Raw genomic sequence first — 27,012 nt, 5'->3', positions numbered from 1 at the left:
ACTTCTTCGTTTTAGGGGGTAGCTGTTCAAGAGCCAGTGAAAGGACGGGTCTCATTGGACACGGGCTATTGATATTAATGCTTGCCTGTTAAACATATAGATGCACAGAAGAGGAAAAGCAAGTGGGATTCCGCCATTCCCGTGACGACAATCTCTCAGCCCACTATTCTGACTACCACGGCAACGCTGCCAGCTGTCGTCACGGTGACCACGAGCGCAAGCGGCTCCAAAACCACTGTGATCTCTGCAGTTGGCACCATTGTGAAAAAGGCGAAGCAGTGACATGGGCACATGCAAGGGCAGTGAAAAACTTGCAGTATTCTTTTTCAGGCTGACTAATGCCAAAAGCATCACCTTTGGAAGCAAAGGAAGGACCCTTCTCCTGGAGCAAAAGGACTATTTTGAAATGGACGTCCCATTCCTGAACAAAGAGGGAGTAATAGTGGTTTCCGCAGTTGTACATATTTATTACTGAGGCTCTTCATCTTTGTTGATGGAGAACCCCTGTGTTTTATTGTGTGAAATGGAATGTCAACATGTAAATATGAGCTTAATAAGCGGTGTATTATAAGTGTATCAGGATCCTTAAATTCTGTGAAATTAGAGCTTTAAAGAGAAAGATAGGTTATCAGCTATACTGAAATCAATCAGTTGCATCCTGTACCATTCATTAGCGAGTTACTTTGACTAACTGAACATCCTGACCACTCTGTCTCCAGGAAATTATAGGCAAGAGTGACTTCCTTGAGCCAAAACCATTAGTAATATAATCCAGAGATTGGTTTTCATGCTGTTTATTATGTAGACATATGCAGTTGTCCCTGCGTAACTCATTTTGTTCTGCTTTCAGAGATCAGGGAATTCGAAAGCTTTGACATTTGAGGAATCACGGTGAAAATCCACACCAGAGATTGTGCCTAGGTTTTAGGAATCATTGTGCAGAACCTAGCTCTGCCGGTGGGAGAGTGGTTGTAAAAGAAGGAAGCAGCAAGTAGAGTTTCCATACTAAGTGCCATGTTTTGGCCAAAAAAACCCACCTCTGTGCACCTTTGATGTTGGTACGCATGGTAGCAACACTGGTTACAGTAATGTCGTTTGGTGCTTATGTCATGACAAAGATGCCGTCTATTTAAATTTATATAAACTTTCTTACCTGTGTAAATTCTACACCTTGGATTATAAAAACAGAACGTTAAAGCTGTGTCCTCATTCTTTACATAAGATGTGTCCTGCTGGATCAGACCAGAAGAAGAGTTGGTTTTTATATGCCGACTTTCTCTCCCGCTTAAGGAAGAATCAAACCGGCTTACAATCACCTTCTCTTCCCCTCCCCACAACAGACACCCTGTGAGGTAGGTGGGGCTGAGAGAGCTCTAAGAGAGCTGTGACTAGCCCAAGGTCACCCAGCTGGCTTCATGTGTAGGCGTGGAGAAACCAACCCAGTTCTTCAGATTAGACCCGCTGCTCATGTGGTGGGGTGGGGAATCAAACCCAGTTCTCCAGATTAGAGACCACTGCTCCAAACCACCACTCCTAACCACTACACCACACTGATACTGAAGTAAATTGGTTGTATCCTGTACCATTCATTAGCAAGTTACTTTGACTAACTGAACATCCTGACCTCTCTGCCTCCAGAAATTATAGGCAAGAGTGACTTCCTTGAGCAGTGGTCCATCTAGTCCAGCAAGGCCAACAAACTGGGCACGGAGGCCGAGGCCTTTGCCTGATGCTGCCTACTAGCATTTGCTTTCTGAAGTTTTAAGCCTCTTAATATGGAGGTTCCCTTTAGTCATTATGGCTAGTAAGCAATGATGGAAGTATTCTCCATAAATCTGTCTTAACCCGTTTTAAAGACAGTGTGGGGTAGTCGTTAAGAGCAGCTGACTCTAATCTGGAGAACCAGTTTGGTTTCCCCATTCCTCCACATGAAGCCTGCCGGGTGACCTTGGGCCAGTCCCAGTTGGGCCAGTCAGAATTCTCTCAGCCCATGCAGAGGCAGGCAGTGGCCAAACCACCTCTGAATGTCTTGCCTTGAAAACTCTACAGGGTCGCCATAAGTCAGCTGTGACTTGATGGCATGCACACATGCGCGCACACACACATTTGTGCCCATCACTACATGCACTGACAGTTAATTACACAATGTAATTAATCACTGGGTGCAAAAGGACTTTCTTTTGCCTGCACTGAATCTATTGGCTATCAACTTCATTGGGTGCCTCCAAGTTCTAGTATTACGGGTTGAGAAAAAAGTTCCCTTTAGCCACTTTCTCTGCACCATCTATTATTTTATAAACCTCTTATCATGTTCCTTCTCCCACCCTTGAATTTTTTTTCTAATCTGAAAAGCCACAGACATTCCTCACACTTAATCATCTTGGTTGTCATCTTTTGCACTTTATCCAGATCTGTAACATCTTTTTTGAGCTACTGTGACCAGAACCATATACAGTATTCCAAATGAGTCTAACATAGGTCTATACAGGGCATTACAATGTTGGCTGTTTTATTTTCAATTCCTTTCTCAGTGGTCCTTAGTGTGGATCACTTTTTTTGTTGTTACTGCTGTCCACACAGTCACTATTCTCACTGAGCTATCTACTACAAACTCAAAATCTCTTTCCTTCTCAGTAACTACTGGTTCAGACCCCATCAGTATACATTCAAAGTTGGGTTGTTTTGCTCAAGTGAGCGTCGCCTTGTTCTTATTTACACTGAACTTCATTTGCCACTTTATTGTCCACTCACCCAGCTTGTGAAGATTCTCTTGGAGCTCTTCACAATCTACTTTGGTTTCACCCGACTCAGTCTTTTGGTATCATCTGCATATCTGGCCTCCGTGCAGTTTAACTCCAGTTCTAAATCATTTATGAGCAAATCAAATAGTACTGTTCTCAGTGCCTGTTCTTATGGGACCCCACTGCTTGCTTCCCCCTTGTAAGAACTGACCATTTATTCCTATTTCTCTGTTTCCTGTGATTTTACCCATAATGACTGCTAAATTTAATACTGGTATCTATCTGCCTTGACATCTTTGTGAATTGTCAATTCAGTAGTATCAAGAGAATGGTTTCATTTAAGATAATTTGTAACTTTTGGGGGGAAGCAACACATAAAGCTGCCTTATACTGAATCAGACCCTTGGTCGATCAAAGTCAGTGTTATCTACTCAGACCGGCAGTGGCTCTCCAGGGTTTTAGGTAGAGGTCTTTCACATCACCTACTTGCCTAGTCTCTTTAACTGGAGATGCCGGGGACCTTCTGCATGCCAAACCTGGGACCTTCTGCATGCCAAACAGATTCTCTACCACTGAGCCACAGCCCCTCCAGGAATGAAAGCCATTGCTATACTTTCTCCATTCCAACAGAGTTTTCATTTCACTCTTTCTGAGGCATAGAACCGTAGGATGGGGGGAGAGATGACCAAGGTCACCTACAGATGAATCCTGAGTAGACTCACATGCTTCTGAGTCTATTGAATTCAATGGACTTGGAACTGTAACTTTAGGATGGCACTGCTAGTGAGCTTCATGACAGAGTGGGGATTTGATTATGGGTCTCTCTGGTCCTAATCTGACACTAATCCGTATAGGCCCATGTATGTAGGCCCATGTGCCAACATACAGTGCTATAGACAGACCTTATAGAAGGGCTGTAAATCCCCCCTGTTTAAATTGTCCTTTCAGATATTCCTTAATCTTTTCCTTCTGTTAGTTCTCTGTATTAGTTTAACTGTTGCTTGACATTGGGTGGAGTTTAATTTTTAATTGTTTTTTTAAATCTGGTATTACAGTACTGCTTTGAAGTAAGGAAGAAAGCCAGGCATAAATCTTTTAAAAATAATACTGGGGAGCTGACCTGCCTCTGGTTATCAAAACAAAAGTGGAAATTTAGAGAAAGGCATGCAGGAGTTATAAAAAAAACAGCTGAAAGGTTCATAAGGGCATGGTTTGGATCTCTTCCTTTCCTCCACCCCATTCCTCTTTTGTGAAATGGTGTTTTTGAAAGATAGCTGAAGCTTATATTGTATCTCTAGACAGCACACCCCTTTAAAATGACTCAGAACTGCTTCTTCAGCTGTTCTACTGATTTTCTGGAGAGGCTTTATGCTCAAGAAGGACAACTCTTCAAGGAGTCCAGGTCCAAGCCAAGGATCCTCAAGGCCGATCCATACATTTTGAAGCACTCCCAACGTGCATGCAGACGAGCTTCTGCAAATGGTATGCATGTGTGAACAATGTGACGAGAGTAATGTGAGTCACGCAACAGCAAGTTCTGTGAGCAGGGATCCCTAGCTAATGCTGCTCACGAAGGTGCCCGTTGGGTATTTCATGACTGGGCCTTCCGTGATTACTCCCTTAAAAATAACCAATGGCTCAGGGGCTGGCTACAGTCAAGAGAGAATGAGAGCCCATTCATATGTTACAAATGAATCCAAAAGCAACCACGAGTATTCTTCCCTACATCCAAATGATGCTGAAGAGTTCTGCCCTTTCCCCCACACCATCACAGCACTTTACTACCACCACCCTTTGCTCTGAGCCCGGTCTCAGCTGGGGAGAGCGGGGTATTAAATTGAAATAATAAATACGTAAATATGGGCTTTGCTACTCAGGCTGTTGTCTATGAATGTATGAACACTCCAGAAATGATAGCCCGCAGCAGCTTTTCCAGCAAGGATAGTGCAAGCTTGGGTAAGTAAATGTCATAACAAAGTAATACCAATGTAGAGTGAAGGAATCTCTCCCACTCCCTGGCTACTGAGATGCCCTGCAAGGATTTGAAAACTGAAATCTCTTGTCTCTTAGTAGTAATCTCCCTGACCACTCCCTCATCTTCCAGTCAGCCTAGCAGTAGCTTATTCCCTCATCCTCTATCTGGCAACAGCCTTGCCCCTGGTCTCTCAGAGACCCCAGGAATGCCACCATGTTCCTTCCACACATGCACCGGGGGGAGAGAAATAGCAATGCCAATGGATCCTTGGCTTGCTTGCAGTGCCTTCCTAAGCAAGTCCTACTCAGGTCTATCCAGTGGGGCTTGCTCCTAGGAGAGTGTTCTCAGGATTTTACTGTTGCGCTAGTAAAAGAATGTTACATTTTCACAGCGTCTAGCTCTTCTATTAATAAAGCTCTAGTCATCCCGTCTTAAGACACATCACCCAAACATTTGAGCATCTAAGCTAGGCAAGCTGTGTCAAACGTATGCAAGGTTCTCAAATGTGGAGAAATGCATGGAGTGTGCAGCTTGGTAAAGGCTTATCGATAACAAACTAGTGGGTATATTCTTTGTGCTCTAAAATTATTTGAGGAACATAGAAACTTCTGGAAAGATTATGAAGGAGTCTGGTAATGGATACATATTCGTACATCTCTAACTATCTTAGCTATCCTTTTAACAGAACAATACATGGGCCTTTTATGCATGGCTGTTTCCCTCGCGTTCACCCCTCCAATGACTTCGGGTCTTTGTTTTGATTATGCATGCTGTTTCTGACTATCGGAGGTCGCCTCTCTCTCCTTCTGCATTTCCCCGTGTTTTGTCCGCATTTTCGGAGACCTGTTTTATTGTGAATTTGAAAACATGGGCAAAATGTGGGGCAGCACAGGGGGAGAGCAAGACAACCTTTGACAGTCGGAAATGGCGTGCATAATCAAAACAAAGCCCTGAAGCTGTCGAAGGGGTGACCACAAGGGAAACAGTCATACATAAAAGGCCGTAGTATGAAAGAAAACCTCTTATTGCACCATCACTATCTAAATGCACCTCTTTGGGCAGGGGCTGTGGCTCAGTGGTAGAGCATCTACTTGGCATGCAGAAGGTCCCAGGTTCAATCCTCGGCATCTCCAGTTAAAGGGACTAGGCAGGTAGGTAATGTGAAAGACCCCTGCCTGAGACCCCAGAGAGTCGCTGCTATTCAGAGTAGACAGTACTGACTTTGATGGACCAAGGGTCTGATTCAGTAGAAGGCTGCTTCATGTGACTATCTCTTGGAGAGTAGGTCATCTGGAGGCGTTACCCCATTGGGAGCAAAGTGACCATTTGCACAAACAGGATTGTCCTTTGGGTTACCAGGATTTTAGCATTTCCAGTCATGCCAGTTTAGGGAATCAGCCTCTTTCATTTTTGCTTGACGCTCTCAATCTGGAGCTGTTGCTCTTTGTCCTAACTGAGGCAACAAACAGAGGATGCTGGTCATTAAACTTGTCTGACAGCAGAGGAAATAGAAAGTTGGAGGGCCGTGAGTTTTTCCTCAGCAGGCTGTTTGGACTCAAATATGCTGTTATCTTCGCTTCCGCAGCATAGGAAGTTTGGAGGAAAAGATCTAAAAGAGGGAAAGTGGCTGGGTTGGGAAAGGGGTGGGCTGGAAAAGAAACAAGCCAGCAAGAGTTCTTTCTATAACCAAACAATGATTCCTCCATTCAATTGTGAAGAGCTGGATTTATTCAACAGAACATCTTATTGCACTTTAGAGACTTTAAAAAAAAAAATCTTTCCCAGCTATCAAATAATCCCTTTAGTGAATCTTTGTTGCAGGAGTACAGCCTGGGTTGGGCTCTGCCTCAGCTCCTAGCGTCAACCCTTTTCCTGTGGGTGGGTGTCTTTTTAAACATGTTTGCAAAAGAGGAGAAGATAGCACAAGCTCGGCTGCCCAGGCTGTTCTTGCCCATACAGGTGTGCATAACTCACAGGAATGCCAGACAAACCTGAGTCACAGATAGCCCCCCCTCGTCCTCATGCACACACACACCTGAGCTGAAATAAAAAACTGTCTCTTCCGACTTCACTTGCTCGAGAGCTGTTCCCCCTGCCGCAATGCAACCTCTCCATATGCCCCAGTGAAAGAAAGACAGGCAGAGGGAGCCCTAAACAGCAGCAGCAGCAGCGATCCGAAGGCGGGGGAGAAAAAAGGTGAAAGTCAACAGTCGGTCAGAAGGCGCCAGGATCCGTGCAGAGGTATGTCAGATTCACCAGCTCTTCTTCGTCCCTGAGGATTTTTAACCTGGCTTCTGAGAGTGTTTTGAGAGAAGCGGCAAGCTGGGAATCGGGGAAAGGCAATGCTGCATCTGGGAATGGCAATGAAGTGGTGAAGTGTCCCCCCCCCCTCCACCCTTGTCTTTGGAGGAATTTCTTGGCTTGGTGTGTGGGTGACTGTTATTTGGATTGTTGCACAGGATTTGGACTTTGAATCAGAGCCGGCACTAATGAGGTTTGTAGAATTAATTTATTTGCGTCCTTCGCTGTTGGAAGAGCTTGCCTTTTCTTTCTCTTCTTGACTTACTGATTAACCAGAGGGAGCAGTTAAATGAGGCATGGGGCTTCTCGTGCAGGTAGGCACCTGGCTGGTGAGGGGTACGGCCGTGGGTTCCGTGTGCATGTTTATATCCTTTGAGCACTGCAGTGTGCTCTCCCGTGCCTTTGCCCTGCTGGAACCTGGCAACAGTTGTTGATCAGCCAGTTTTGGTGTTCCCGAGCTGGGAGAGTTTTTTGCTTTTCTGGAGATGATTTGTTTCTTTAAAAAGAAATTTGCTGTTTTCTCTCTCACATGCTCATACAAATCCCCGGCACTGTATACAGCTTGGGTTGTGAAATCATTAAGACAAATGTTGTCGACCGGATTTGTGCCCTTTCTCCTCTTCACCAGGGGGGAAAGTAACCTGTCCTTGAAAAGAGGGTTCATGCCTTTTTTCAGCCCTCCAGAGGACTCTTAAACATGTAACAACTGCCTATCAGGCAGAAAATCAACAGGAGAAAACTATCCTAGCAAGGTGTTGCAACTGTGGGGGAGGCTTTACATGTTTAATTTCTGCCTGTCACATCACTGTTACATTTATCAAATGCACAGGAGCCCTTCCGGTATGATAGAGGGGCATTCTCTTGCAAGATGGCAGAAGGAAGTGTGTGTTAAAAGAATTAACAATCTCACAAATGTTAGGTCTACAGAAATCCTGAAGGATTCTATTTACCCAGTGTCAAGTTCAGGATGAAGACAGTAAAATTGTTGTGAGCGACGTGGGTGTTGCTTAACTGAAAGCTCAATGTTTGTCCTGATTTTGGCATAGTGGGTTTGAGGCAAGGGAAAAGCAGGTAATGTGTGTACGAGATCATTCAGTAGGCGCAATCTGTGAGTTGAGCAGAGATTTACTCAGGCCAGGGTAACAGTGGCATGTAATGTGGGGAGAAGAGGGGAGAAAAGCACACACACCCCAGAATCCATAAACAGGACCCTCCTTCCAGACACTTGTAAGTCCCAGCACCTGTCTCTTGCTACGTTAACCATTTAGTCACACTTAACAGCTAAATCACAGCAACTGCAAAATGTTTTTTTTTTTCCTGGCAAGTTTATATTATTGGATGGGTGAAGTCTGTAGGAAAGTTAGAAACGGGAGAATGCTTATCACTTGGGAGGAAAGAGACAGGCATCAAGGAGAATTCATATTTAGATGGGACTTTCCTAGGTACTGATGCTACATAGTACACTTATCAAAGAAATAGCTTGTAATTCTTGAAAGGAACCCCAGATAATTGGTGGTTAGAGGGTGCTGAAACTTCTGGCTGAAGATGTTAATGTTTGCTACTGTTTCCGTTATAATACAAAAAAAAACCCTCTCTCTCGTGGTGGGAACCTATTCTGTTAAGATTTCCTGCCTTTCCTTGTTGGCATTATAACGTCCTGCCTGTTCATACTTTTCAAGTTGTTAGAGGGGAGTAGTCTAGACTTGTATCTCAACAACATGGGGTTTTTGAGGAAAAGGACGGGAGAATCCGAAAGCAGTTTAGTGTGTGGATGAAAACGTTCGTGTGTAGCCTAGTGGGCATGAAAATCAAAGGGGTGGGACTGAAACCGGGTCTCCCTTTGCGGGAATATTGGGGAGAAAACTGGCATGTAGGAATAACATCCCAAAAGAATGAATTGTGTATCGGGCAGGACCTTTTGTAGCTAGAATGATGGAAGTTGCCCTGAAGAGAGATTTGTTTTCAGTGGCAGAGCGCCTGTACCACTTGCTTCTAAGACCACTGGACGAGGATCGTTGATGAAGTCAGTCTGAACTGGGTTTGATTCCCCTCTCCTCCACATGGAGCCTGCTGGCTGATATTCTCAGAACTCTCTCAGCCCCACCTACCTCACAAGGTGCCTGTTGTGGGGAGAGGAAGGGATTGTGATTGTAAGCTGCTTTGAGACTCCTTAAGGTGGAGAAAAGTGGGGTATAAAAATCTACTCTTCTTCACTATGTGTACTCACTGCTGCTGTGTTCTGAATGCATGCTTAACACTTGAAGTCGGTGGTGGAAAGAACCATTAAGTTGCAGCTGACTTACAGCAAACTAGTAGGGATTTCAAGGCAAGAGACGTTCAGAGGTGGTTTGCCATTTCCTGCCTCTGCATTGCAACCCTGGACTTCCTCAGTGGTTTCCCATCCAAGTGCCAACCAGAGCTGACCCTGGTTAGCTTCTGAGATCTCACGCGATCGGACTAGCCTGAGCTACATACCCTTAAAATGTACCTAACAATGCCAGCAAAATATTAGGATTGTTGCTCAAGCACTCTTTTAAAAATTGGCAAGTATAGGTTGAGATCTGAAATTTCTCAAAATTATACACTCCTGGGGCTAGAACTGATATCTGGGGACAGCAGACAGTCCCTAAAATAAAAGGCCTCTGTAGCCTAGTTTTCTCTTTTCATTTTAGAGATAACTTAGCAGTGTTTGCCTTTACCATAATGGAGGAAGCACTCACATTGAATGGCTAAATTCCTTTATAGCTGTCAAGGGAGAAAGTCAGCTGGTACAGGCTGGCACAGAGTATCAGCAAGGAAGTGACAAAGTGGTACCTCCCATCTTTTGTTTCGAGCCCATTGAGAGAGACAGTGCCTGTACGGAATTTAAGTTGCTTTTATCCATGACAGTTGTTCTGGTGCAACAATTTGTATATGGAATTTTGAGTCATGGACATTTAAACCTGTTGGCTTCAGAATACATAGAAAAGATAGCATGAAATGGGAAGGGTCATGGTGGCAGCTACGAATGGCTTTGTATCCAGGCTAGGCTTGCCAGCTCCAGGTTCGGAAATACCTGTAGGTTTTCGGGGCAGAGCTTGAGGAGGGCAGGGTTTGGAGAGGGCGGGGGACTTCAGTGCCATAGACTCCAATTGCCAAAGCAGCCATTTTCTCCAGGGGAACTGATCTCTGTCGCCTGGAGATCAGTTGTAATAGCGGGAGATCTCCAGCTACCACCTGGAGGTTGGCGACCCTAATCCAGGCCTACTTAGCATAGTTCAGTGTGTAGGGTGTGGCACTTCAGATGGCATAATGGCTGGTAAAAGATCAGGATTACTCTCTGTCCAGACTCACAGTAAATCTGGAGAGTTATATGAGAACCAGACAATCTGCAAATAAGTTTAACCAGGACTTCCAAACACCATGGGCCCCCAAATGATGTTTCCCCAGAGCTCACCCTCATACAACCTAGACCCATACATCCTATGAAACTAAATCATATGACCCCCAGGTTGGGGTCCCAGGGTGACCAGGATCCTGGAATTTGTGCCCCCTTAGCTCCCCCACCCCCAGCAGCCCTGCAGTTTAATACTCAGGGATTCTTCCATTTCCTGGATTCATCTTGTGCTAATTCCTACTTCTTCTCTCTGTTTTAAGAGGAAGCTGGATAAGGGCTGAATTTACTGTGATCAGACTGCACAATTGTGTGTGCAGGAAGGAGAAAAAGTTATGAATGAGGTGCCCATTTTCTTACTTGTCTCGCAGATTAAGTAAACAGGAATCTGCATGTCCATGACTTTGCCACAGATTATGCCATATACCTAGGGTTGCCAACCTCCAGGTGGTATAATCTCCTATTAAGTAGGTACTGGTCCTCCTGCCTCAACGGGCTAGTTTGATGCAATATACAGAATACTGGTTCCTAACTGGGATACCAGTTAGGAACCAGTATGCTGTATATTGCATCAAACTAGCCCGTTGAGGCAGGAGGACCAGTACCTACTTAATAGGAGATTGTACCAACGTATAGGCTGCAGGCCATTGATGATATGCCAAGAATATATGTTATTGAAGAGGAACTGATGAAGATATAAGAACAGAAATGGCCATATTCCTTTTCAGCCTGATTTTCTTGTCAACCTGACATGTGTTGAATTCCTTTTCAGCCTGATTTTCTTGTCAACCTGACGTGTGTTGAATATAAGGAATATTGTCGAAGGCTTTCACGGTCAGAGTTCATCAGTTCTTGTAGGTTATCCGGGCTGTGTGACCGTGGTCTTGGTATTTTCTTTCCTGACGTTTCGCCAGCAGCTGTGGCAGGCATCTTCAGAGGAGTAACACTGAAGGACACTGAGAGACACTGTCCTTCAGTGTTACTCCTCTGAAGATGCCAGCCACAGCTGCTGGCGAAACATCAGGAAAGAAAATACCAAGACCACGGTCACACAGCCCGGATAACCTACAAGAACTGATAAGGAATATTGTTCCTGTAAAAAACACAAAAGAGGATTTATGACATTAATATGAGATATTGTCATTGATTGTATACGTACCTGGTCAACATATCTGAATTGTAACATATAGTGGAACACCATTTTTTGGTACATTGTTGATTCCATGATATCTTTGTATTCTGTATTTTGATTCCCATTACATTTTGGGTTATGTTAATATGAGTCAATATTCTGTGTGTGTTTGGGTTGAACTTGTTTGTACACAGAAGTGTCTATTTTGATATACCGTATATACTCGGGTATAAGCCGACCCGAGTATAAGCCGACCCCCCCCAAACTTGAGGCCAGAAAAGGGAATTTCTTATTGACCCGCGTATAAGCCGAGGGTCAATAAGAAATTCCCTTTTCTGGTAAAGCTGCGCTCTAAAATGGCGGCCGCCATTTTAGAGCGCAGGGAAGATCTTGCCCCTGCCCCAGGTCGCCCTCCCACCGGCCTCCCGGGACCTCCCAACCCACCCCGACCCCAGTGCCATTCAAGGGGGGGAGGGGGAAGAGCCCCTGAACCCCCTACTCACCAGGAGAGTCGGCGGCGGCAGCAGTGGCGCAGCCTTCCCGGTCCTGCAGGAGGACGCTGCTGGCCGGAAGAACCCTCGTGGGCCCGGCGGCGGGGGCGGCGGTGAGAATGGTAAGTTCCCCCCTCCCTCCTCTCCCTCCCCCCTCCTCCCCCCTCTACCGTATTGACCCGCGTATAAGCCGAGTTCGGCTTTTTCAGCCCTTTTTTGGGCTGAAAAACTCGGCTTATACGCGAGTATATACGGTAATCTCCAGGTGGTGGCTGGAGATCTGCTATTACAACTGATCTCCAGCCAATAGAGGACAGTTCACCAAGAGAAAATGGCCGCTTTGGCCATTGGACTCTATGGCATTGAAGTCCCTCCCCTCCCCAAACCCTGCTCTCCTCAGACTCCGCCGAAAACCTTCCACCGGTGGCGAAGAGGGACCTGGCAACCCTACATATCCCATATTTGTGCCATCTAATACAGAATCCCGCAGCTCCTCCTAAATTATCTCAGATTTTATTTTTTAAATGAACTAGTTTCTAATTCTCATGCTCTGCTCTTGGCATCCTATGTCCCCTTCTTCATGCCTTCCTTCATGCTTTCTAAAATATCAAGCCTGGACCAGTCTTCTTTTCTGTATCTGTCAAGCTCACTTCATCTGCACACCTTTTCCTGGGTCAATATAGAACTCACCTTTTCCTCAGTTTCAAAGGTTACAAAAAGCACCAGCAAACAGGTGCAGAAATGCTTTTCTGTTCTGCTTTTTTATGCTGACATGTCCAAAGCAGGGATATTGCACAGACTGTGTCCCCCTCTTGGGTTTTGTGCACTGCCTGCAGACTTACTTGTAAATCAGCATTTAAGCACAAAGTCTTTAAAAATGAAGAATGCTTGAGAATGGATAGGCAGCTCCAGTCTTTGAATGGAGAGACCACTAGGGTTGCCAACCTCCAGGTGGTGGCTGGAGATCTCCCGCTAATACATCTGATCTCCAGGCAACAGAGATCAGTTCCCCTGGAGAAAACGTCCGCTTTGGCAATTGAACTCTATGGCATTGAAGCCCCTCCCCTCCCCAAACCCCACCCTCCTCAGGTTCTGCCCCCAAAATATCCAGGTATTTCCCAACCCGGAGCTGGCAACCCTAGAGACCATTGACATAGCACAGGTGCCTGTCCTTTTCCATAGGCCTGTTCCCTTTCCTCTGTGCATCCCTCTGCAGTGTTGTATAAACCCAGTCTTTCCTCCACAGTTTCTAGCAAAATTAATTTTTCCATATGAAAAAAATGCAATTGGACCAAACCTTACAGCTTAATGGTCTACAACTGGTATGAAATAGGGTTGCCAGCTCCAGGTTGGGAAATACTTGGAGATTTTGGGGGTGGAGTCTGAGGAGGTCAGGGTTTGGAGAAGGGAGGGACTTCTATGCCATAGAGTCCAATTGCCAAAGCGACCATTTTCTCCAGGTGAACAAATCTCTATCACAGGGGTGGGGAAAGTCAAGCCTGGGGGCCGTATAAGGCCCGCGAAATCATTTGGTCTGGCCCTTCGTGGGTCCTGGCAGATCTCTAGCTCAGAAGGATCTAGGACTGGTGATCTGCCCCCTCCCACGGACAGGAATAGCCTCTGTTCAAGGTGGATGTGAGTTTGTTTTGCTGAGAAAAGGAACCTTCTTTCCCCCTTGCAGAAGAGTCATTAGCTATGGAGCTGCTAGGACCGCCTAAGAAACTGTGTTAACCCTTTCCCACCCGGGCTGTGGAGAAACATGGCAGACACTCGGAGCCGTCTCTGGTCGTGCCTCTTGGCTAAATGTTTGACCGAATATAGCAGGTTAATTTTTAAGTTGATAATTTTGTATGGCCCGCAAATGATGTTATAAATATCCAAATGGCCCTTGGCAGAAAAAAGGTTCCCCACCCCGCTCTATCAGCTGGAGATCCATTGTAATAGTGGGAGATCTCCAGCGACTACTGTAATGCCTGTGTTATAATATTAATTTCGATTATTAAATTAATATAACACAGTGGGAGGCTGATAGTTCAAAGCAGTAGTTTATTGAGCTCAATATACATACCGGATAAATCTGCCCTAATGCGCAGGACAGTTTTCATACAGAACAAAGGATTGCTACCCCAGTTATAACTTTTGGTTAGGGATGTTCCAATTTCGTCGACTTACTAAACATTGGTTGTCTGCCTTTCTTTAATTAACATAGTATATAGAGATTGGTAGAAGCTGTCTCTAAGCAAGCACTTGGTCTTGTGATTCACATTTCTAACAGTGAAGGTAAGACACTGTTTTTCTCTACGGGGAAAGCCTGTACCAGGCAACGTGTTCTGTTGGCCTCTTATAGTTATGGATGCCAACGTTCCCAAAGTTTCCATGTGTGGGTAGAATATATTTGCCTGATGCTATGCTCTATTTTTGAGCATAGCACCTCATGAACCTATGAATGTTTATACATATGAAAGAATATATGTTTTTCTATAAATGAAGTTTATAGGCATTTCACTACTTGGAGGTTGGCAACCCTATTGATAGTGCTGTATAGGGTTGCCAGCTCTGGGTTGGGAAATACCTGGAGATTTTGGGGGGATGGACCCTGGGGGTTTAGGGTTTGGGGAGGGACCTCATCAAGGTATAATGCCATAAAGGCCACCCTCCAAAGCAGCCATTGTCTCTAGGGGAGCTTATCTTGGTCATCTGGAGATCAATTGTAACAGCGGGAGAGATTTCCGGGTACTACCTGGAGGATGGCAACCCTAATAGCCCATGCTGTCTCAAGGCTTCAGGTCCATGGAACCGGTAGCCAGGGAGAGCTAGGAGGGAGCGTGTTAGCCTTGTATCAGATCCAAGAAACAACATGCAGTGTCCAGGTAGATGACCTTTCTGCAGACGCAGCAACCAAGCTGTTGAATGAGCCTGAATTCCTCAGGCACTGTGTTTTCTGCCGCTATCTGAGACTTCAGAAATGAAGAGAGAGACGTGCAAGCCTTGAGAAGACAGGACTGGGGAGGGGCGTGGGCAAAAACTACTATTGTCCAGCAGAGCCCCACTGGAGACGGAAAAAGCCCAAAGACAGGCAGGGCGGGGAGGGGAACAAACACACTGAGTCCTTTCATATCTTCTGGGATCTGAGTTTAACAAAAGAGTCCTTGTATTATTTGATTGTTGTAGCCACCGGCTGCTTCTTGCGCAGCACAAGGAAGAGTTCATCTTGCAGTAATACAGGCAAGTTTAACGGCTATAATGAAGGTACAAAAGGCTAAGCTCATACGATGGGGAGACTAAAACAGAACCTTCTGAGTGTGCAAGTGGGCAGCAGAGGAGGCGCTCTTTGCTAGGAATCTTTTTGGTCTCCTCCTTCTGCCTTTAATTTCTTTTTAATTGTCTCTGCACACTGCGAGGCAGAAGTTGTACTTTAGTTTCAAAGAAACATTCGCTTTACAAATTTAAATTTACAATTTCTACCTCCCAATTCATTTTAGACACCTGCTTATGGATGCTTTCCCGCTGTTAAATTCCTGTCCCAGTATTTTTTTTTTTTTGCATAGGAAGAAAGTGGAACCCAGGTCTTAATTTGAAATAATAACACTTACGAATTATGGCTGTGACCCTAAACTACTTTCGTGGGCATGAGCCCCATTGAATAAAAGAGGCCTACTGAGTTGGGTTGCTCCCTAAATGAACTCATTTTCCAGTAGCCCCCAGTCCAGTTCTGTATCTGTGTCATTTCAATTGTACACAAATGCCATCTGAGAGGGCTGCTGTGGGATGGCCATCAGTGATACCGAATCAGAAAGCTGGCTATGAAATCTCCAGCCAAAATCTCTGTCCTGGTGGTATGAAATACAGCATGGTGTAGTGGTTAAAAGCGGTGGTTTGGAGCAGTGGGCTCTTATCTGGAGAACTGGGTTTGATTCCCCGCTTCTACACATGAGTGGCGGAGGCTAATCTGGTGAACTGGATTAGTTTCCCCACTCCTCCACATGAAGCCAGCTGGATGACCTTGGGCTAGTCACAGCTCTCTTAGAGCTCTCTCAGCCTCACCTACCTCACAGGGTATCTGTTGTGGGGAGGGGAAGGGAAGGTGATTGTAAGCCGGTTGGATTCTTCCTTAAGTGGTAGAGAAAATCGGCATATAAATACCAACTCTTCTTCTTCTTTGGCTCAAGCTGTCCTGGCCTGTGTTTAGTCAATGATTTAGGATACTTAAAAATCAGGGCATGGCAGTTTGTCTGCAGTCTAACTTTGTCTGTACTGTCATACATTTAGGGAGCAAGCCTAAGCAGGTCTACCTGGAAGCAAGTCCCATGTTATTCAATGGGGCTTACTACTAGGAAAGTGTCATGAGAACTGTACCCTTAGTCTCCCACTTTTGATGACGGAATATCATACATGTATGGCATAAATTCTTTCATCCCTTCTGAACTTCATGATAGTAGAGAATTAAGGTAAATAAGTTAAGTCTGCCAAACTCCATAGGAATATGTGATTTAGGTATTAAAAGTTTATATTTGGATTTGGAGCAAACAAAGCTGACAAATTGAATCAGGTCTTTGAAAGTGGCAAGCCTTTATTGTACATTGTGCTGCCTCTTGGGCAGTGTAATTGCTTTAAATATGGGAAAGGTTAAGACTGGAAGGAGTATGAGGCCTTTTATGCATGAGTAGTTCACATCATGATCACTGCCAGGCTGCTTTGAGGCTTTGTTGGAATTATGCATGATTTTTCAGACCCTCAGTAGTCACTTCGCCCTGCATTTCCCCCACATTTTCAGGATGCTGTTTTGCCACAAATTTAAAATCTCCCTCGATCCCAGATCGAAAGCCGTTCCTGTGGATAGTTTTGCTTTGGGTTTGTCTCCCCACGCCCATTCTCTGATGTTCCACCCTCCCCTCATACGCCTTCTCTTGTCAGTATCACAGTGAGTGTTTTCAGACCTTGGGATCAAACAGAGCCGGGCTGATTCCCCCCCCCCCCCATTCTCTTGGTCAGTTTCACAAGGAGTGTTTTCTCGGGGATCAAATAGAGCCAGATTGATTCCACCACCACCCATTCCTCTTGGTCAGTTTTACAGGGAGTGTTTTCAGACCTAAGGGTCCAACAGAGCTGGGCTGATCCCCCCCCCCCATCCTCTTGGTCAGTTTCACAGGGAGTGTTTTTAGACTTCGGGAATCGAACAGAGCCAAGCTGATTCCCCCCCACCCCCCATCCCGTCCTCTTAGTCAGTTTCACAGGGTGTGTTTTCAGACCTCGGGATTGAACAGAGCCAGGCTGATTTCCCGCCCTCCCCTTATACATGTCCTCTTATAGGCATGAAAGACGTTTTTGTTTTGTTTGCCAGTGCTAGATTACTGATAGAACGGGGAAATGGAAATGACTGTGCGGGTGTTCTTATGACCCCTGCATTGAGATAGCCAGAAACAAATTGGTTGGGGCTGGGGTGTTTGTCCAGACACTTCTCTGCTTTGGCTGTAAAATGGCCACTCGGTTCAGTTAAAATGAAAGAATCCTGCTGCAGGGCTGGCGGCAGCTTGTGATGTATTTTTAACAAAATAAACTACAGCCAGTTACAAAGCAGCGTTTTCAGTGGGGAGGGACTCAGAAGCTCCACATTTTTGTTGGGGATGCATAATTGATCACAAGGTACTCTTGGAATTTCTTCAAGGGGTACAGCCCCTATGCATAGTGTTTTGAGAATTTGACTGTAAACACTATGCAGTTAGAGAACAGCAGATCCAGTGAAAACAAACCATGTATAAAAGGCCTGAACTTCAAACTCTTTATTACACTTTGACCCACCCTGATTCTTGGAAGAGTGGCAGTTAGAAAGAGCTAATCTTCTAGTGTTTGCATGATCTCTATTCTTTCCTTTTCTTTTTCAAGCTCCCATGACCCAAATGTCTTGAGCAGTAAATGGGGACTATTCTTACCTTCTCACGCTTTTCCAGTCAGGTAGCAGTGAGATTTTCAAATTTTTACACCGACTTTAACAAAAAAAGAGCCCCGTGGTGCAGAGTGATAAGCTGCAGTACTGCACTCCAAGCTCTACCCACGACCTGAGTTCAATCCTGACAGAAGTTGGTTTCAGGTAGCTGGCTGAAGGTTGACTCAGCTTTCCATCCTTCCGAGTTCGGTAAAATTGGTACCCAGCTTGCTGAGGGTAAAAGTGTAGACGACTGGGGAAGGCAGTGGCAAACCACCCCATAAACATAGTCGGCCTAGTAAACATCGTGATGTAATGTCACTCCATGGGTCAAGAATGACCCAGTGCATGCACAGGGGATTACCTTTACCTTTTTACCTCTAACAAAAATAAACAATAGTTTAAGCCTTCCATGTAAGATTAAAAAATGTACAGATCCTTATTTCAAATTTAAGCCAGAGAAAGAAAGGAAATATTGAAGGAATCCTATTCCATTTTTTAATTGGAATCTGCAATTTTGTATCTAGTTACATAGACTTAAGTCTGTTTCTTATACAAAGGAGTATTTATTTAATAGAATTATAGAATCATAGAGTTTACTTACTTCATTTTTTACCCTGGCTTTCTTCCCAGTGAGCCCCCCAAAGTGGCTTACATTGTTCCCCTCAACTCCATTTTATCCTCACAACAAACCTGTGAGGTAGTTTAGCCTGAGAGCACGTGACTGGCAAGCATCCATGGCGGAGTGGTGGTTCGAACCTATGTCTCCTCGTCCTAATCCAACACTCTAACTACTACTCCACACCGGCTCTTGTACTTGTGTACAAGAACATTTTGTTTGTAATGTGAAAGATGACATTTTTCTCTTGAGCCCCATATCTGCACCTGGAAGCCCTTCTGCATACCTGTTCCTGGATGTATGGACCAAAAAAAGAGATAACAGTACCCTGGTTATTACTATATAAATATCACATATTTTGGTTCTACAGCTGTGGCTCTCCATGTATTCAATTATAATGGAAGATGCAGCCTTCGTTCCATTTAAGTTTGTGGGCTTCATTTAAGTTTGTGGGCTTCAATGTGCATAACTAACCACAGGGTTGCAACTCAAGATTATGTGCTGAACATTTGGCCATAAGGGTCCTAACAGCAAAAGCAGGGGACAATTCAGCTTCTCAGGCTAGCATTGGGACCTGGTTGCTTTCATGGCAAGGATTTCCCACATTTCCACCACCTGACTGTGACTAGTGCAGGGTTGTTTTAAAAAATGTTTCAACATGATGTTGTTCTTCATATGCCCACCGACTGCCAACAGCCCACAAAAAAGATCTGCTTTATTTTAAACCTGTGGGGGGGGGGGAACAGTATTTCCTGGACAGGACACTATTGGCAGAGGCAGTCCAATTACTGTTTTCATTTTTTGATGATAGCAAAGGGCCAGTCCTCTGCAGAAACGGGCATAGCAGAAGAGAATTGCCTGCTTTTTAGACAAAGGGGATTCTTGGAGGGTTTTTAAAAGGTTGTTAAAGGTATTGTAGCAGCCTGAGCAGCTCTGACTGTGCTCTCAACAGAGCACAGCCAGCCACAGTTGGATGGGAGACCACCAGGGAAGCCTGGGGTTACTATGCAGAGGAAGGCAACGGAAAACTATCTCTGCTCATCCCTTGCCTTGAAAACTCTGTGGTCCTGGGTTCACCATGAATTGGTTGCAACTTGAAGGCACACAAGTAAAAGTACTGTATTATTCCTATCCAGTGTTACTCATGCTCCCAGAGGTTTAAAACAACAACAACACGCACACAGCAAAGAATCACCCACAGCTCAGCCTGCCTTTTAGGTACAAGGGAAGGAATCATCAGAGATGTCTTTAAATATGTGGCCATTTTAAAACTTTTTTTTAAAAGGTATTGTGTTCTTTCTATGCAGTGTCACCCACGCTCCTCAAAACAAATAAAATTAAAACATGGTGGACAGAGAATCCTGAGGGTCAGAAGACTATGGGGCAGGGAGGTTCAATGCAGTTTAGTCCTGTCTCTTTGTATAGCATATAAGGGGGGGTTCCTGGCCTTTAGAAGACTGGGATCAGGGGTGTCAAACAATACGGCCTACGGGCCGGATCCAGTCCCTTGAGAGCTCTTATCCAGCCTGCAAGCTAGCTGTATGATCTGGGCTGGCGAGCCCACTGTGGGCAGCCACCTCCCCCACTCTCGATCTGGGCTGGCGAGGCGTGGCCCGGCTTGACCAAGTGACATTTATGTCATATCCGGCCCTCGTAACAAATGAGTTTGTCACCCCTGCCCTAGATTCTGGTGCAAATAAGAATTGTGGAATAACTTCCTGAAATGAAAGCGCTCTTTCCCCTTGGAGACTCAGCTCTGAAGCCACAGAATACTAAATCTTAAAACCAAAATCCTGTTTAATGGCAGTGAAGTCACAACCGCACACAGCAACCTCATTGTACCAGCCACATAGAAATTTACTTGGAAGTCTGGCTTTCCTATAAGGCGCACAACAGTTTCTAGGGGAGATCTGTATCTCTGCAACCAAAGAGTTATAGGGCACTTTCAAATCTCAGAAGAATTGCATGCACAAGCCCTTAGCCTCAGCCGCTATATTAGTACTACACATGTGGCATCTAAAATCAACCGATAACATTGGAATGCTTGTTTCTAGTTTTTGAAGAACAAAGTCTAAGAATGTGACTGGCATATGCCTGCGAGGCTCGGAAACCACCCCTCCTCTCTCTTCCATTGTCAGAGCTGCCGTGAAGAGGGGGAAAGGTGAAATGGCTCCTCCTGCCTCTTCCATCAGATTTCACCCCTTCCTCCCCTTCACTGCAGCCTCCCAACCCACGTGGATTTCCTGCCATCCCAGAAATAATCTTTCCAATGTACATGGGGAGATTGTCTGCAAACTCTGGAAAGCATTGACGTTGCTGCTTGATTAGGGGACCTGAGAAGTTGGGATTTTTTTTTTAATTTATGTGTTTATTTTTAGCCCGCCTTTCTAACGGAGAGACTCAAGGCAGATTACAGAACATAAAAACAATGCAAACTGACAGCAGAGGACATCCAGTGAACCAATGCAGTAGGACTAGGATCACAGGATTAGAAAACAGTGTGAACAACAAGCCTCCTAAGGCAAGAGGGACCATACAATGCAGAAAGTGGAGCGGTTGTGTCATCCTACTAATTTACTTGAAGATTTTTACCCCACCTTCCCACTGCAGCCTTCAAAATCAGTTTAAAAATTACAGGAAACAAACAAGTCAAAAGAAGAAGCTAATGTTCCCATTTTCCACTAGGATGACATTGCAATGGGCTATATCAGAATGAACTACAAGCCTCTTATGGGCATTGGATTAAGCAAAAGTTTGTTTTTGATCAAGCAGTCATCCTGCCAGGAATATTATGTGGGGAATGCTATGATTCCAAAACTCCACCCCAATTATGAGTGTCACTTACCTCCCTAGCCAAAATTAATGTGCGTGCGCGCTAGGGTTGCCAGGTGCCCGCTGGGGGCGGGCAAACCCCGGCAATTGCCCCCTCTGCCCGCCGACCACCTGAGGGTCGGCGGGCAAATGTGCATGCGCGCGTGCATGCCATGTGTAACCCTTCCGGTTTAGAACGGGCAAATGTGCATGCGCGCGTGCATACCGCATGTGGCCCTTCCGGTTTAGAACGGGCAAATGTGCATGCGCGCGTGCATACCGCATGTGGCCCTTCCGGTTTAGAACGGGAAAATGTGCATGCGCGCGTGCATACCGCATGTGGCCCTTCCGGTTTAGAACGGGCAAATGTGCATGCGCGCGTGCATACCGCATGTGGCCCTTCCGGTTTAGAACGGGCAAATGTGCATGCGCGCATGCATACCGCGTGTGGCCCTTCCGGTTTAGAACGGGCAAATGTGCATGCGCGCGTGCATACCGCATGTGGCCCTTCCGGTTTAGAACGGGCAAATGTGCATGCGCGCGTGCATACCGCATGTGGCCCTTCCGGTTTAGAACGGGCAAATGTGCATGCGCGCGTGCATACCGCATGTGGCCCTTCCGGTTTAGAACGGGCAAATGTGCATGCGCGCGTGCATACCGCATGTGGCCCTTCCGGTTTAGAACGGGCAAATGTGCATGCGCGCGTGCATACCATGTGTGGCACTTCCGGTTTAGAACGGGCAAATGTGCATGCGCGCGTGCATACCATGTGTGGCACTTCCGGTTTAGAATGGGCAAATGTGCATGCGCGCGTGCATGCCGCGTGTGGCCCTTCCGGTTTAGAACGGGCAAATGTGCATGCGCGCGTGCATACCGCGTGTGGCCCTTCCAGTTTAGAACGGGCAAATGTGCATGCGCACGTGCATACCATGTGTGGCACTTCCGGTTTAGAACGGGCAAATGTGCATGCGCGCGTGCATACCGCATGTGGCCCTTCTGGTTTAGAACGGGCAAATGTGCATGCGCGCGTGCATACCGCATGTGGCCCTTCCGGTTTAGAACGGGCAAATGTGCATGCGCGCGTGCATACCATGTGTGGCACTTCCGGTTTAGAACGGGCAAATGTGCATGCGCGCGTGCATACCATGTGTGGCACTTCCGGTTTAGAATGGGCATATGTGCATGCGCGCGTGCATGCCGCGTGTGGCCCTTCCGGTTTAGAACGGGCAAATGTGCATGTGCGCGTGCATACCGCGTGTGGCCCTTCCAGTTTAGAACGGGCAAATGTGCATGCGCACGTGCATACCATGTGTGGCACTTCCGGTTTAGAACGGGCAAATGTGCATGCGCGCGTGCATACCGCATGTGGCCCTTCCGGTTTAGAACGGGCAAATGTGCATGCGCGCGTGCATACCGCATGTGGCCCTTCCGGTTTAGAACGGGCAAATGTGCATGCGCGCGTGCATACCGCATGTGGCCCTTCCGGTTTAGAACGGGCAAATGTGCATGCGCGCGTGCATACCATGTGTGGCACTTCCGGTTTAGAACGGGCAAATGTGCATGCGCGCGTGCATACCATGTGTGGCACTTCCGGTTTAGAATGGGCAAATGTGCATGCGCGCGTGCATGCCGCGTGTGGCCCTTCCGGTTTAGAACGGGCAAATGTGCATGCGCGCGTGCATACCGCGTGTGGCCCTTCCAGTTTAGAACGGGCAAATGTGCATGCGCACGTGCATACCATGTGTGGCACTTCCGGTTTAGAACGGGCAAATGTGCATGCGCGCGTGCATACCGCATGTGGCCCTTCTGGTTTAGAACGGGCAAATGTGCATGCGCGCGTGCATACCGGTTTAAATGCGGAAGCCTCCTGCCAGAGGAAAAGAGGGACCTGGCAACCCTGGTGTGCGCCGTCAAGTCACAGCTGACTTATGGCAACCCCCTAGGGTTTTCAAGGCAAGAGACGTTCAGAGGTGGTTTGCCATTGCCTGCCTCTCCGTGGGCTAAGAGCGTTCTGAGACAAATGTGGCTGGCCCAAGCAGGCTTCATGTGGAGGAGTCGGGAATCGAACCAGATTAGAGTCCACCACCATGCTGGTTCTCTTGCCAGCCAAAATTAAAGCTGGGTCCAAAAGATTTGTTAGCCCCCATTTAATCCTCCAAGATGCATGTCTGTGATAGAGAACCTTGGCGAAGGAAGAATAGGGGGCAATGTCCAAAAGTACATCTGAGAATTTTCTTCTTCAGCGGCATTTGGAAGGAGCTCACAGCCTGAGAGAAAACACGGCAGACACAGAATTCAAAACATTCCTAAACTGCAGTGGCTGTCCTTATTAAACTGCTCTGTCCTCAGGCTTACAGGTGATTTGACTTCAAGTATTTGTTTGATTGATCCGAGCTATCCAGTTACCATTCTTGAAATACTGGAGGTGGCTTTTCGGTTAATTTTAGGAGTTCATTCCCGCCGCCAGTAACGGTGTGACTACAAACTATAGAAATAATTGAAATGCCATATGACAGCTTCCTACATGGCAGTTTATAGGATTCACAACTGGTTACATACTGAAGGACACAGGGCCTGCAGAAAAAGTGGCCCAGTTGGGCAGAAGTTTGTGCAAAAACTGATCAGCCAACTCCCTGTGCCACCCTTGCAGAATCCCACCCATTCGGTGGCTGTTTGGACTAGTAAAGATTGTTAACAGTCCCATGTGATTTCAGGTATTTTGTGTGTGTGCGGAGTTAGCAGGTGAAACAAAGCTTGGTGTGAGTCTGCACTGCAGTGCTTGAAGGGGTCAGTTGCGCATGCAGTGAGCATCTGTGACTTCAGCTTCCACAGGTCCCGTACCCGCTTTCTCCATCCAGATGGGAGCTGTGCTGTTGTCATGCCAAGAATTATGATGTCTAGGCCTTCTTTTTCCTAATTTCTCGGGCTATCCATTTTGTTCCAATGCACCTGTCCTGGTCTGGCTCCCATCCCCCAATTTAGCTCCCCTCCCACCGGGCAAGCCGCAAACAACCCAAAACCTGGAGGAACCTTACCTGGAGGGGGAGGCATCAGGGAACCCAGAAGCAATGACCAGCCTGGAGGTTGGCAACCCTAATCCATAGCATATGAAGCTACTGTGCAGATATAGTCCTAACTGAGGTATAGACAATTGAAATGCTACAGAAACTTAATAGCCCCAAAAAGGTTCCGTGTACCCAGATGCCCTGTTAATTCTTTCATTTTGCCTTACGGTCTCTACAAAGCTTCAACTTGTATACAGCCTGGGGCACAAAACTGTCTCTTGTGCAGATTTCAAATGATGCTCAAGTGAGCATCAGCGCACAGCTGAGCTGCATTGCAGAAGGATGCATGTATTGTGTAGTGTCAGTTCAATCACTGCATGGAGGAGGGAATTCCCCGTCGACTGCACAATCCCATTGAGTAGCTGCTCTTGTTCAGCGAGGAGCGATGCTTTCATGTGCCATGTTACAAGCTGAGTTTGGGACCAACTGAATGACGTTTGAACCACCATTATGATTAACAGCTGACACTAATGCCAGAACAACATAAGGTGAATACTGCAGGAGGGATGTAAATATTGTCACTCAAGACAGCCTTAAAGATTACTATTCTCTTGACAAGTTTAGAGTTTGTTAAAGTGATTGTTACACACATGTGCTCAAGAGTTGTGTGGCTATACAAACATTTGTTCAGTGGTACTAAGCCTTTTGCCTGACGGATTTTCTGTACACAAACTTTGTGCAATTTGGTATATGTCCAAGGCATTAAATAATCAATTGTGACTCATTCCCTCCTCTACCCTGTGCTTCCTGTCTTTGAACAATGTACGCTATCTCTGTTGCTCTGTAAATCATAAGTATATATGTATCTATGAAGCACCAGGAATGTTTGCTTCCCCATATAAATATGCTAACTGTGTCATCCTAAGCACAATTACACCCTTCTAAGTAAACTGAAGTCAATGGGCTTAGAAGGTTATTAACTCTATCTAGGATTGCACTGCCTGATATTCGCAAAACACACACATTCACTTTAGATCAACCTAACTGGCAAACCAGCTCTGTTTGTGTCTTGCCTTGAGAACCCTACAGGGTTGCCATTAGTTGGCTGCGATTTGATGGTACTTTCCACCACCACTATGCCTCCATTCACCACGTGGATTGTTCATGGAGATTTTGGGGGTGGAGCCTGAGGAGGGCGGGGTTTGGAGAGGGGAGGGACTTCAACGCCATAGAGTCCAATTGCCAAAGCGGCCATTTTCTCCAGGGGAACTGATCTCTGTCACCTGGAGGTCAGTTGTGATAGCATGAGATCTCCAGCCACCACCTGGAGGCTGGCAACCTTAATGTGACCCCTCCTGCAGAGATGCATCTGCAAACGTTTCTGAAGAATTCAATTCAAAATATGATTATTTGTTTTGATACATTTGCAGGCTGCTTTGAGAACCAATCTGGTTGAGAGTGCAGAGTATACCTATTTTCAGTAAAGGAAGTCGCTGACAATGTTTTACGTGTTCTATAACAACACGCGTGTCGATCACAGAAAAGTGCTTCATCACAGATTTAAGTTCACACGTGCTGCTTTTTTTAAAAATCTTGATAGCAGTTTCCTGTTGGGAATTTACAGCAGCATGTGGAAATATGTTAGGATTAGATACAACCTTGCAAACATATGGCAGAGGGCGGGGGAAAACACTGTCTTGATGGTTCAACATTTTATCACCAACTTCACAGAATGGGAAGGATGTAAACAGAATGGGAAGGATGTAAACAGTAAAGTTTGGTAGAGGCCTGTGAGCCTATTATTCAAGAACCTGCCACAGGCTCTAAACCAGGACTTCCTATGGAAACTTGGTGTTTTCCATGCCCCTCCTGGCATTCTTTTTTGGCTTGTGCCAATCTGGAGACTATTGTCGAAGGCTTTCACGGTCAGAGTTCATTGGTTCCTGTGGGTTATCCGGGCTGCGTAACCGTATTTTCTTTCCTGACGTTTCGCAGGCAGCTGTGGCAGGCATCTTCACAGGAGCAACACTGAAGGACAGTGTCTCTCAGTGTCAAGTGTGTAGGAAGAGTAATATATAGTCAGAAGGGGGTTGGGTTGAGCTGAATCATTGTCCTGCAAAAAGTATCAAAGGTAATGTGCTAAGCATTGTCCTGTAAGTATCAAGATAATGTGCTAATGAGATTATCAGATCACTTCAGGATACCATGGTTCCATATTAACATACCACACCCTCATTAGCACATTACCTTTGATACTTTTTGCAGGACAATGATTCAGCTCAAACCCAACCCCTTTCTGACTATATAATACTCTTCCTACACACTCGACACTGAGAGACACTGTCCTTCAGTGTTGCTCCTCTGAAGATGCCTGCCACAGCTGCTGGCGAAACGTCAGGAAAGAAAATACCAAGACCACGGTCACACAGCCCGGATAATCCACAAGAATCTGGAGAGTGTTAGCGCAATAGGAAATGGATGAAAGGAAGGGCTGGTTTTGAGAGTCACCTTGTTTTTCTTCTTCACCGTCTCTCATAAATCTAGTTGGCCTCAGCCTCAGGAAAAGGAGGCGCTTGTTCGGATTGGGCGCCATGTGCACAAAGAGCTGCATGCCTTGAATTAGCAAGGGTCTGTCCCAATG

At 46.0% G+C, this 27,012-nt stretch overlaps 2 protein-coding genes across 3 annotated transcripts in view; both read left to right on the top strand.

The window, feature by feature from the left end:
• Positions 1 to 284, top strand: part of SAP30BP (SAP30 binding protein) — a 50,733-nt gene extending 50,449 nt beyond the window's left edge. For both annotated transcript variants that reach the window (XM_056860110.1, XM_056860101.1), the window contains one exon: positions 101 to 284. In XM_056860110.1, the coding sequence (XP_056716088.1) occupies positions 101 to 282 (182 nt within the window). In that variant the 3' untranslated portion in view covers positions 283 to 284. The remainder of the gene's footprint in view (positions 1 to 100) is intronic.
• Positions 285 to 7,124: 6,840 nt separating this feature from the next.
• The window catches only part of ITGB4 (integrin subunit beta 4), a 101,262-nt gene continuing 81,374 nt past the window's right edge, over positions 7,125 to 27,012 (top strand). Inside the window, exon 1 of the mRNA XM_056858023.1 lies at positions 7,125 to 7,210. Within this exon, the coding sequence (XP_056714001.1) occupies positions 7,206 to 7,210 (5 nt within the window). The 5' untranslated portion in view covers positions 7,125 to 7,205. The remainder of the gene's footprint in view (positions 7,211 to 27,012) is intronic.

Source organism: Euleptes europaea, chromosome 1 (genome assembly GCF_029931775.1).
Source record: "Euleptes europaea isolate rEulEur1 chromosome 1, rEulEur1.hap1, whole genome shotgun sequence".
NCBI lineage: Eukaryota > Metazoa > Chordata > Lepidosauria > Squamata > Sphaerodactylidae > Euleptes > Euleptes europaea.
This window is presented reverse-complemented; position numbering and strand designations above follow the sequence as displayed.